The following is a 12,500-nucleotide window of genomic DNA, read 5'->3' as shown; positions in this document are numbered from 1 at the left end:
GCTTTATGAAGGGAATAGGGACCCATTTGGGACGCAGACCACATCTTCCAGAGAGCCACATCTTCCAGAGAGCCGCATCTTCCAGAGAGCCGCATCTTCCAGAGAGCCACATCTTCCAGAGAGCCGCATCTTCCAGAGAGCCGCATCTTCCAGAGAGCCGCATCTTCCAGAGAGCCGCATCTTCCAGAGAGCCGCATCTTCCAGAGAGCCGCATCTTCCAGAGAGCCGCATCTTCCAGAGAGCCGCATCTTCCAGAGAACCACATCTTCCAGAGAACCACATCTTCCAGAGAACCACATCTTCCAGAGAACCACATCTTCCAGAGAACCGCATCTTCCAGAGAACCGCATCTTCCAGAGAGCCGCATCTTCCAGAGAGCCGCATCTTCCAGAGAGCCGCATCTTCCAGAGAGCCGCATCTTCCAGAGAGCCGCATCTTCCAGAGAGCCGCATCTTCCAGAGAACCACATCTTCCAGAGAACCACATCTTCCAGAGAACCACATCTTCCAGAGAACCACATCTTCCAGAGAACCACATCTTCCAGAGAACCACATCTTCCAGAGAACCACGCGGTTGCCTGATACATCACATTTTTGTCAAAGTGAAAAAGGCCACCCAGTACTGGCATTAATGTTAATGAGTCCTCGACACCGTAGAGTATGTGAGCCGTCTCACGCACTCCATCAGAGGTAATGATGGCAACGCTAAGGCACTTGCATATTAAAAGCTTGTTTAAACTCGAATAGCTTCAGGGAAGGGACCAAAATACTAGATTATTACCTCAATGAACTTGCCCGGCTACCCAGACTCTTTGCTCCGGCCAAACGCTAAGCTATTGCCCATGGCCATTCTCTGCAACGAGTCTGGATCTGAGTACCTCCCTGACCCTTCGACGAACGCGAACACATTCGGGCCATCTAATTGGTCCAGAAACCGATTAGTTGGGCCAGAGCCAGAACACACGTGGGTAAAGTGGAAGTTTGTCATTGGCTTTGACACTCTGATTGGTTTAGAGACGATCTAATCGCTGATTACTTTTTTATTTATTTTTTACAATACCACCCGTCAAACAACTTCAATGATGGCAGTCTCAGACAAAAGTATGTAGTGAACAACAGAGAAGCGGAAGAATTTAGTATGAGTTAAGTTATCTAAAACCCAAAATGACATCGTCCATTTCGGGTACTGGAGAGGTACTGGACGTGCAGGCTTTTGTTTCAGCCCAGCACTAAGACACCCGATTAAATTAATCATCGTCTGTGTGAAGATGGCAGATATTCCCCAGTGTGTGTGTGTTAAATGTTTCTGTTGAAGGGCCCTGTTTTTCACTCATAATTCATATCCTGCCATAGTTAACATCTTTTTTTCCCCACCATTTCCCCTGCAGCAGTTAAGTGTGTTAAAGAAATGTGTTTAGAATCAGGATATGCTAATTGTATATGGTAAGCCCCTCCCACCAATTTGAGTTGATTGAATACAGGTGCATGTGTGTTTGGGTGAGAGAGGCAGTTGGGGTGGAAAGCAAGGTTAGAGGAGAGCAGGTTGGCTAGATTTTACGCTCTTTACTTTTGAATCCTTGTTTTAGCCTTTTGGTTCATGTCCGGGCTTTAACCGTTGTTGTCTGTATCCATTTAGTCAAATAAATTCTCCATTGAGGTAAAACATGGCAATGTTATGAACCATGGCAATGTTCAGTAACCTCCAACTGTTTGTTCAAATGTTGAAATCACAACCCGCTATTCAAAGTACTCCGAACAAATTAAGTGAATCGTTCAAACATTGGCACATTCTAAGATCTGATGACAATATGTGTTTTCGGGCCCTCCCCTTGGTCGTATTCTCGCGGGGCAGAAATCTCAGAGATCAATTGGTAAACTCTGATTTACCACCCCAACAAAACCTGCACAACGTCTATTTGTGCCTCTACCGGATAGAAACTACAAGTGTAATGGCTGCGCTCAATGCAGTGGCACTTATAAATGTAGATCCTTTAAACACCCCCAAACAGGGAAACTGGAGCCATCACTTGCTCCACTAAGGCAGTTATTTATCTTATAAAACTTGTCCTTGTGTTAAAAATGATGTGGCAAAAGGAAGCGGGAATTCCGGGAAGCACGAATCTCGGAGCATCTTAGTACATTAGTGGCAAAAAACTTGACGCATCCAGTTGCGGACCACCACCCCTAAGTTATATCGGCATTGAACACGTCACCCTCCCAAGGAGAGGGGATGACCTTGACAATGTGTTAACATCTTTCATTTAAAGACCTTTGCTCTCCTCGGTCTCAACATAGACTCTGATGCCAATCTTGCGATTATTGTGACTTTGCTATTCATTGTAAATGTTTGTAGGCCCATGTAGCCATAATGTTGCTTTGCTATCCACTCATGTTTCTGTATGTTCTATTTATATCTGAAAATGAACCAATGATATCAAGCCACACCTGGCCATGATTACAGACACCTGTGTATGTCCTTTGACATATATAAACTAGTGACCCGCAGTGTTTGTCATTATACCCCAGTCCACCTAGTCGTGCTGCTGCTCCAGTTTCAACTGTTCTGCCTGTGGCTATGGAACCCTGACCTGTTCACCAGACGTGCTACCTTGTCCCCGACCTGCTGTTTTCAACTCTCTCTCTCTCACTACCGCACCTGCTGTCTCTGACTCTGAATGCTCGACTACGAAAATCCAACTGACATTTACTCCTGAGGTGCTGACCTGTTGCACCCTTCGACAACCACTGTGATTATTATTATTTGACCCAGCTGGTCATCAATGAACATCTTGGCCATGTACTGTTATAATCTCAACCCCGGCACAGCCAGAAGAGAGGACTGGCCACCCCTCAGAGCCTGGTTCCTGTCTAGGTTTCTTCCTAGGTTCCTGCCTTTCTAGGTATATTTTCCCTGGCCACCGTGCTTCTACATCAGCATTGCTTGCTGTTTTGGGGGTTTTAGGCTGGGCTTAACAAATACATTTGATTGATTGAAGACAGCTTGTCTGTCGAAACGTCAGGTTGTTAAATTATTGCATCGGAGAGTCTGTGTCTCTCCTCTTTTTCAAGACATCAAGTGGCCTACCTTATTCCTCACAATGAACGAGTTGCCAATTCCTCACATATTTGTTTTATGCTTATTGCACATTTATAAAAACAGTCTAGACAGCTAGAATAGTCATCTTTATTTGACTAAAATGCTGCTAGCAAGACGTGGTACTCTAATGCTCGTGCGCGACAAACTGAGCATTCATTTTCCAGAATGAGCGTTCATGGGTACATCCGTTTTAGTAGTGTCTGCTCTGCTCGAAATTTGAGTTCAAACATAAACCGTGTATGGTTCAAAAGGTTATCTTCTCCTCTATTATAGTAAAATAATGTTCTCCATGCGTTTTGGTATGCATATGACCGATTCTGTTGGACCAAACCTCAAATTACGAGTATAAACCATTTGTCAGAGAGGAAGAAGTGATCTCTCAACTTTGTTGTTGTAAGTGGTAGGGAGAGGGGCTTGGGAGAAAGAGGAGCGCTCTTGCCAAAATCTGTCCAAAATAAGCCCAATGCATTTCTATGCGCTTATTTTGAACCTAAGCTTGTCATCTCTGGGACAATGACTCCCATTGGTTAAGGCAGAGACACGAGCATCTCATCATTATATACCGATCTCTGGTGTAAATGGGAAGGTGCACAGCACAGAAGAAGAGAGCGAGACCAAAAAAAAAGACAACATATGAGAACAAGCGTACATAAACGCTCGTAAAAATGAAAAAAAAAAAAACTTGATTTTGTGAAACAGGCATTTAAAATATTGCATTCATTCGATATCGCCCAGCCCTGACCCAGACGGTGGAATTGCTGGTTCTCTGAACTTTTCACCATTTGACTTTTTCAATTCACCTGACAATTACCCATAAGGACAAGGGTAACATGGGCAAGAGCCACGTCCCCAACAGACACCCCCCTCTCAACCACAGGAGAGCTGACCTCCCTAAACCAGAGTGACATGACGCAATGTGACAAGTTTGAATCAGTAAGCATGCAAGCCAACCTACCCGAGGCCCACCTGCTCATCTGTGTAAAGACACTAAAGCAAATACTTGTTACAGACAAAGGGGGTCGATGGAACACCACTCGAGAGGCTGCAAGATGGTGTGGGGTAACTAAGAGTGGCACTTGGTAGGAGTTGACTACTATTGATTGCAAAGTGAACTGATTCCAGGTGACGTTGTGAAACCCATTTCTCTACTGTGCTGTTTAGTCACTGCGAGGTTACCACAGGGAGACGGTCAGTGTGCCAGCACAAGCTGAAAAGTAACAAGTAAGTTGTGACGACCCTCGGTATGTTTAACCAACGTCGTGTGGTGAACGTGTGTCGGAAACCACCTTTGTTGTTTGTTGCGGGCGTGTGAAAAAGGTTGCCGGAGAAGATGCGGAAACAAATTTGCTTTTGCGAGGTACACACGACACGATTGGCCGGGAGGAGAAACAGCCAATCCTCCGGGAGCGGTGAGAAAAACACCAAATAACGAGCGAGCCAGTGAGGTCACGTTCCCCCCCTGAGGCTAACGCCAGCGACGCTAACACCTTTTCATCCTCCTTTCTACGTCTCCACTCCTTCCTTTCACGCCTCTGTTCCAAATGAGACCGCTCGCCTCCTCGCACCTCGGTCGTGTGTCGAGTCTGCCGACCGCCCCTACGGAGATTTTAAAACCGCTTCGCCTATTTTCACCTCCACTTTCCCCTCGTGATGTCTCCATAGTGGTTTCTCCCGTTCCCCCTAGCGACTGGCGGATATTTTTCGGTCTGACGGCATCATGTCTGTTTGGGTGCCCTTGAAATGCACCTGCCAATCATCTTGTGGCTGAATGGAAGCACTTAAATATTTTGTGCATACTTCTCCATGGTAGCCATTTTAGGTTTATCAATTAGTTGCTCATTGTTTCCTCACCTGGATCCACTCTCCATTGAACTTGCTTTTCAATTTTCTATGGGTCCTCATAAGAGACTATAAATGCATATTAAAAGGGGAACTTGACCACTTAAAAAAAAAAATCACATATCTATTATGTCCAGCAACACCCTACCAGATTCTAAATGTGTGAAAATGGAAATTTTTAACATGTAGTCAAAGATATATACAAGGAAAAGGACTTCTTGTGATGACATCGGGGGTCACTTTAAAAATAATTGAGTGTCGAGTTGAAAAGTGTTGAAATGTCCCATATAATAAATACCATGTAATGTCTTTATAATTCATTACAAGACAGGTGACCTATAGAAGGTGTTCCAGAAAGACATTACTTCAGTCAACCAGACTGTTTGAGTTGATAGAAGGACACGTTACTATTTAGGGAGCATCAAGTGTGCTATCTGCCTGCCTGCCTGAGCAATGAGCACCAACTCAGTTTTTCTAGGTCATTCTTTCAAGCCCGTTTTGCACTGGAATCCACTTCCTGCTCTGTACACAGCTTGTGTTTGTTCATAAATATTCCTGTGGCAAACTGGCTCACTACATTGTCTCATTTGAATAAGTCAGACAATATTTATACAGTCTTTGCGTCGACTGCAACACAAGCTACCGGCGGCTTTCGAGTCCCTTTTCGGCGAAGATTTGCTGTTGTACCCGTTTTCCGGGGGAAAATAAGTGTGGTAAAAAAATTACCAGCGCCTGCGTGTTTGATGTCACTCGATACTGTGTGTGAAACTGAAGTGTGCCTACAGCATACTTGGCTCAGTGCTAAGACTAATGCCCAACCCCTACCCGCTGTGCACTTGTGGAAAATCTGAGACGACTGGATAGGTCTAAGCAATATAGTTGCAAGAGGGCGCTAGTGCCACATTTCTTGCCTTACACCTATCCAATCCTCTCAGATCTCCAAATATAACTAAAATAAAAAACTGTCCATCAAAAGATCTAAAGCAAAACAACAACAACAACAACAACAACAAACTAAGACTAGTTCCAAAACAGTTTTAGACCAGGGCCTGTGTCCACTGAGTAGGAGTGCTGATCTAGGATCAGCGTAGCATCTAAGATCAGAATGATTATATAGACAGATCCTAGACCAGCACTTGTCTCAGATGCTTTGTCGATACAGGCCCAGTTCCCACTCACCTTGCAATAGTCCAGTCAGGTTCGATCTTGAGGATGGTGGGGTCCTCGGTGTAGTTGAACTTGACCTCTGGGTTCCTGAGCTCAGCTGAGTTGATGTCCACCATGACGGGGGTACCGCCGGGAGTCAGACCCGCCGGCGTCACACACACTATCTCCCTGGCACTCCGCCTGGAAAGGCAGAGGGAGCGTGTTACATGAAGGAGGAACATAGGCCGTCATGGTCAATAAGAATTTGTTCTTAACTGACTTGCCTACTTAAATAAAAGGTTCAATTAAATAAATAAAAACAATGGACAATAAAAAGTATCGTATAGTATGTCACCGGGTGATGTGTGTATTTGACATGAAGGGAAGAGTATGTCACACACACACACACACACACACACACACACACACACACACTGCAGAGAGCCCCAGTGCTTTCAGCTTTTCAGATGGGGGTTTCGTCAGACAGACTTTCACAGAGCTCTGGCTTCAAAGACCTCTCTCTGCTCTCTCTCTCCCTGACTGATCTGGAGTGGCAGAGGCCCAGAGAACGCCGGTCATCCCTAGATGATGCAACCCTCTCAGACACCTAGCCAGCTGTGCTGTATTACGAAAGTTTTGCGGTTCGGGTTAGTTGGACAAACTTTGCACTCTACTTCCATCTCCTCTGATGAAATGTTTTAGTGTTGGCAAAGCAGACAGCAGAAGCCTGCCGTGTTTGAACATCTGCATAATGTGAGTGTTCCTGCGAGTGTACATATTAGGATGCATGTATGTGTGTGTGTGTGTGTGTGTGTGTGCGCGCATTTGTTTGCAAGATTCTGTAGAATGCATGTGAAATCAATGCACATGTATGGCACGTGTGCGTACACATGGTGTGTGCATGAGTGTGTGTGTGATGAGTGCACACACTTAACTACCCTACACAACGACTATTTCACACACAAATCCCATCTGTTATGGACAAGAAATTGAGAGAGGGAGAGGAAAGAGGGGAAAAAAATACTAGAGAGACGACAGCAGCTGAGGGGGAACTAAGTGGAAGGGAAAATAAGCAAGGATGCTTTTCCGCGAGCACATCCCTGCTGTCTCGTAAGAAGCAATTTAAAACGCCCCGTCTTCCAGGGCTCCACTGAAAGGTGTACGGGGGGAGAAGGGAAGGAAAAAAGAAAAAAGTAAAGCGCTTTTTCCGTATTCCGCTTGCACCACCACGTTGCCCGGGCAACTGCATCCACAACACTCGCCGGCAACACCCGCGGTATGCCGTACATATTTTGACAAGGTTGTTGTCAGCCGGTTCAAAAGAATGGGAAAAGAGAGTGAGAGAGAAAGAAAGAGAGAGAGAGAGCGAGAGAGAGAGAGAAGGGGAAGAAATTGGTTTCAGAGGGAGATAAGTGGCTGAATGACTCGGGGTAAATAGGCATTGATTAAAGTGGCCACGTTGAACTTGGAGATGAAAGGCAAAATGTTTGGACGTGACGTGAAAAAAAGGGAAAACGCTTTCCAAGTCCATTACTTTAGAGACATAGAATGTTGCTCAGCTAGAGTGGGACTGAAAGAACAATGCTTTGAATTGTGCTGTGCGAGGTTTGCATCTCAATAGTCTAGAGTGGCTTCCTCTCCTCGCCTTCATCTGCACTGCTACAAACTAGACAAGGTGGCATCAAACCGCCGGTGGGAATCCATCACCTTGAATTCACCTATCCTGTGTTTTCAGATCAACGCAGATGAAGGCGAGGAGAGATGAAGGGACCTTCAGACTATTGAGATGAGCCCCATGTGACTGGACCAAAACAGCTCAAAATGTAGCCCATCATACAGTATATTATCGACATTGCCATCAATTTAGATCATACTATTTTTGGTAATTCCAATACTATATCAAAGACAGCAGCTTTCTTTCCAGAGCCAGTCAATGTTTTAGCTCAACATGTTTCCCCGATATCAACAGATGCCATTGCTGCATGAATATATGCCTCTTGTACAAACCATGTCACATATGGCTGTCTATATACCACCCACCAATCATGTTGATAGTGCCTGTTGTGTGCAATTACGTCTAAAGCTAATTGGTCCGGAAAACTACAGTCTGCGTTGCAAGATAAATGCATGGGTATATCCTGGATCTTTTACTACGGTGAGGAACGTTGGTCTTCTCCCATGTTCTCCTCTGATTCAGTTCTCTTTTCTTTTCTACATTTCAGAGAAATTCCCAAACCCTCTTCTTTGAGAGGTCTTAACGAGGCACTCGTTCTTCTGTGAGGTGTTCCCGCCATCTGCTAACACACGTTCATTTGAGGCTTTAGATGAGTGCACGGTACGCTGCGAGTTCGCTGTGTGTGTGTGTGTGTGTGTATATATATACACAGTACCAGTCAAAAGTTTGGACACCTACTCTCATTCAAGGGTTTTTCTTTACTTTGACTATTTTCTACATTGTAGAATAATAGTGAAGACATCAAAACTATGAAATAATAACATATGAAATCATGTAGTAAACAAAAAAAGTGTTTAAACAAATCAAAATAGATTTTATATTTCAGATTCTTTGAAGTAGCCACCATTTGCCTTGATGACAGCTTTGCACACTCTTGGTATTCTCTCAACCAGCTTCGTGAGGTAGTCACCTGGAATGAATTTCAATTAACAGGTGTGCCTTGTTAAAAGTTTATTTGTGGCATTTTTTTCCTTCTTAATGCATTTGAGCCAGTCAGTTGTGTTGTGACAAGGTAGGGGTGGTATACAGAAGATAGACCAAGTCCATATTATGGCAAGAACAGCTCAAATAAGCAAAGAGAAACGACAGTCCATCATTATTTTAAGACATGAAGGTAAGTCAACACTTAAACTTTGAAAGTGTCTTCAAGTGTAGTCGCAAAAACCATCAAGCGCTATGATTACTGGCTTTCATGAGGACCTCCACAGGAATGGAAGACCCAGAGTTACCTCTGCTGCAGAGGATGTTCATTAGAGTTACCAGCCTCGGAAATTGCAGGCCAAATAAATGCTTCAGAGTTTTGTGTAACAGACACGTCTCAACATCAACTGTTCAGAGGAGACTGTGTGAATCATGCCTTCATCGTCGAATTGCTGCAAAGAAACCACTACCAAAGAACACCAATAAGAAGAAGAGACTTGCTTGGGTCAAGAAACACGAGCAATGGACATTAGACCGGTGGAAATGTGTCCTTTGGTCTGATGAGTCCAAATTTGAGATTTTTGGTTCTAACCCGCCGCGTGTTTGTGAAATGCAGAGTAGGTGAACGGATTATCTCGGCATGTGTGTTTCCCACCGTGAAGCATGGAGGAGGAGGTGGTGTGATGGTGTGGGGATGCTTTTCTGGTGACTGTCAGTGATTTATTTAGAATTCAAGGCACAGCTAACCAGCATGGCTACCACAGCATTCTGCAGTGATACGCCATCCCATTTGGTTTGCACTTAGTGGGAATATTATTTATTTTTCAACAGGACAATGACCCAACAAACCTCCAGGCTGTGTAAGGGCTATTTGACCAAGGAGAGTGATGGACTGCTGCATCAGATGACCTGGCCTCAGCAATTACCCGATCTCAACCCAATTGAGATGGTTTGGGATGAGTTGGACCGCAGAGTGAAGGAAAAGCCGCTGACAAGTGCTCAGCGTATGTGGGAACTCCTTCAAGACGATTGGAAAAGCACTGCCAAAAGAGAATGACAAGAGAGTGCAAAGCGGTCTATTTTGAAGAATCTAAAATCTAAAACAATATTTGATGCCTTGACTATTATTCTACAATGTAGAAAATTGTGAAAAGAAAGAAAAACCCTACAATGTGTGTCCAAACATTTGACTGGTACTGTGCGTGCGAGTTAGAGCGCGTGTTTCATCATGAAGGACTATGGAGACAGAGAGCACCTGCTACAGGAGAACAGAACATCTCCGTATCCTGCCTTCTCACCTTTCTAGTTTCTCTGGTAGAGTGTCGGAGAACTTACCCAGCCCGTAACGTATAGCACAAAAGGGAAACGTGACTCACGTAGAGCATTTTTCAACCCTAACTCCCAGATCATTTGTCGTCACTGGAAAGCAAATAAGTAAAAATCCAGACACACAGAGGTCGGTCATCCCCGTAAAACAGAGGAAGTCCATTCCCAACACAAACGGTGGGCAGTCATTCCCAAAAACAAATGAGGTCATGCCTGTAACAAGCCATTTCCTTCACAAATGGTGAGCGGTCATTCGCATCCAAAAAGTCTGGTTCTTCCTTGCCATAACATCAAAGCATCAAAGCAATGCAGCCTTAAACACTCTAGTCATTGTTCCAGGGTTGTCAGAGAGCTCACCTCTCGAAGCGACAGGGGTGTAGGCCGATCTTGACCGCCACAGCGCTGCCTGCATTGAGGTGGCTCCCCTCGATGGTGATGCGGGTGCCTCCCGAGAGGGGGCCTTTGGAGGGCTGCACACGCGTGAAGTAGGGAGACTGAGGAAGAGGAATACATCAACACGTGTCAGGAATTCATTTGTTCTGGGATCCACCGTTTGGGTTTTTTCACCCAATGATGAAAGGACACAACATTACAGAAGGACAATTGAGCACAGGCATGATAGGGACTTACCACAAAAGTGAAGGCCTTGGGTGAGATGGCTTTGTAGTCAGCGTGTGTGCAGTCCCTCACACACACTTCCACATGAGCCTCTTGCACTCGGTAGCCTGTCGCGTCAGCCAGCTTACACACGATCCTGAGAGAGCGAGAGAGAGAGAGAGAGTTGGTGAGTGACACTACAAATATGATCGTCATAACCATTGACCTATCCACAGCGTTAGTCCAAGGGTAACCATGCCACAGAGCATAGCAACGGCCTTGCCCATATCCATAGCCGGGATACAGTGTGTGATGGTGATGACATCCACTTGTACCTGGAGAGGTATGATAGGAGAGAGAGGCTACATTTTGTGTCTGCACGACGGTATTAGAGGATATTATAACCCCATAAGCCTTGTGTTTGGCCTTGGGCGGCGGCTGGCCAAATGAAAATCCATTTTAGAAATGATTGAGGCAGAGGACGAGCGTCTGAGGAGGATGGGCACCGCAGGCGAGAACACACACACAGACGTGGGCACATGTCAGTAATCTGCGCGCGCGCGCGCACACACACACACACACACACACACACACACACACACACACACACACACACACACACACACACACACACACACACACACACACACACACACACACACACACAGCCCTAGACCTCATGTTTCACCCACCTCAGACACTCCAGACTGTTAATTAGCCAAATAGAACGAGAGAGAGAGCGAGAGAGAGAGAGAACTGGGTTTAAGTGGGGGGAGGGTGGTGATTAATTGAACGAGCTCGTATCCTTCCCATCTCGTTGCTGCTGCCCCCCCCTTGCGATGAGTTATTAACTCTGCTGCTTTTGTCCTCGCTGCAGGTGGCCACGGCAACCGCTCTCCATCGCTGCAGCGATGACGTCTGCATTCCGATGCAATTGTTTATTTGTTTGGTCTCACGCAGGGAGGGACAATGATTACAGCGAGGAGACTTTTTAGCAGATAATTAACATTCTCACTGGAATCATTACAGTGAAGATAAGGGGACTATTAAGCAGTCAAAGTGGAAGAAAATAAAAGAGAGAACGCTTAAGAAGCTTGTTGAGATGTACAGTCTGTCTGTCTGTCTGTCTGTCTGTCTGTCTGTCTGTCTGTCTGTCTGTCTGTCTGTCTGTCTGTCTGTCTGTCTGTCTGTCTGTGATGACAGTTGAAGTCGTAAATTTACATACACCTTAGCCAAAAAACTCAGTTTTTCACACTTCCTGATATTTAATCCTAGTAAATATTCCCCGTCTTAGGTCAGTTAGGATCACCACTTTATTTTAAGAATGTGAAATCAGAATAATAGTACAGAGAATGATTTCTTTCAGCTTGTATTTCTTTCATTACATTCCCAGTGCGTCAGAATTGTATATACACTCAATGAGTATTTGGTAGCATGGCCTTTAAATTAAACGTTTAATTTGGGTCAAACGTTTCGGGTAGCCTTCCACAAGCTTCCCACAAATTGGGTGAATTTTGGCCCATTCCTCCTGACAAGAGCTGGTGTAACTGAGTCAGGTTTGTAGGCCTCCTTGCTCACACACGCTTTTTCAGTTCTGCCCACAAATTTTCTATAGGATTGAGGTCCGGGCTTTGTGATGGCCACTCCTATACCTTGACTGTTGTCCTTAGACCATTTGGCCACAACTTTGGAAGTATTCTTGGGGTCATTGTCCATTGGAAGATCCATTTGCGACCAAACTTTAACTTCCTGACTGATGTCATGAGATGTTGCTTCATGAGGGAGGAAAATCTATTTTGTGAAGTGCACCAGTCTCCCTGCAGGAAAGCACCCCCACAAC

General features: G+C 45.1%; 1 protein-coding gene across 1 annotated transcript in view; it reads right to left on the bottom strand.

The window, feature by feature from the left end:
• LOC135539624 (plexin-A1-like) overlaps positions 1-12,500 on the bottom strand; it is a 284,575-nt gene that overhangs the window by 38,848 nt on the left and 233,227 nt on the right. The window contains 3 exon segments of the mRNA XM_064965616.1: positions 6,115-6,282; positions 10,421-10,557; positions 10,694-10,817. Of these exon segments, the coding sequence (XP_064821688.1) occupies positions 6,115-6,282; positions 10,421-10,557; positions 10,694-10,817 (429 nt within the window).

Source organism: Oncorhynchus masou, chromosome 5, assembly GCF_036934945.1.
Source record: "Oncorhynchus masou masou isolate Uvic2021 chromosome 5, UVic_Omas_1.1, whole genome shotgun sequence".
Taxonomy (NCBI): domain Eukaryota; kingdom Metazoa; phylum Chordata; class Actinopteri; order Salmoniformes; family Salmonidae; genus Oncorhynchus; species Oncorhynchus masou.
The sequence above is the reverse complement of the archived record's forward strand: the minus strand, read 5'-3'. Positions and strand labels throughout refer to the sequence as shown.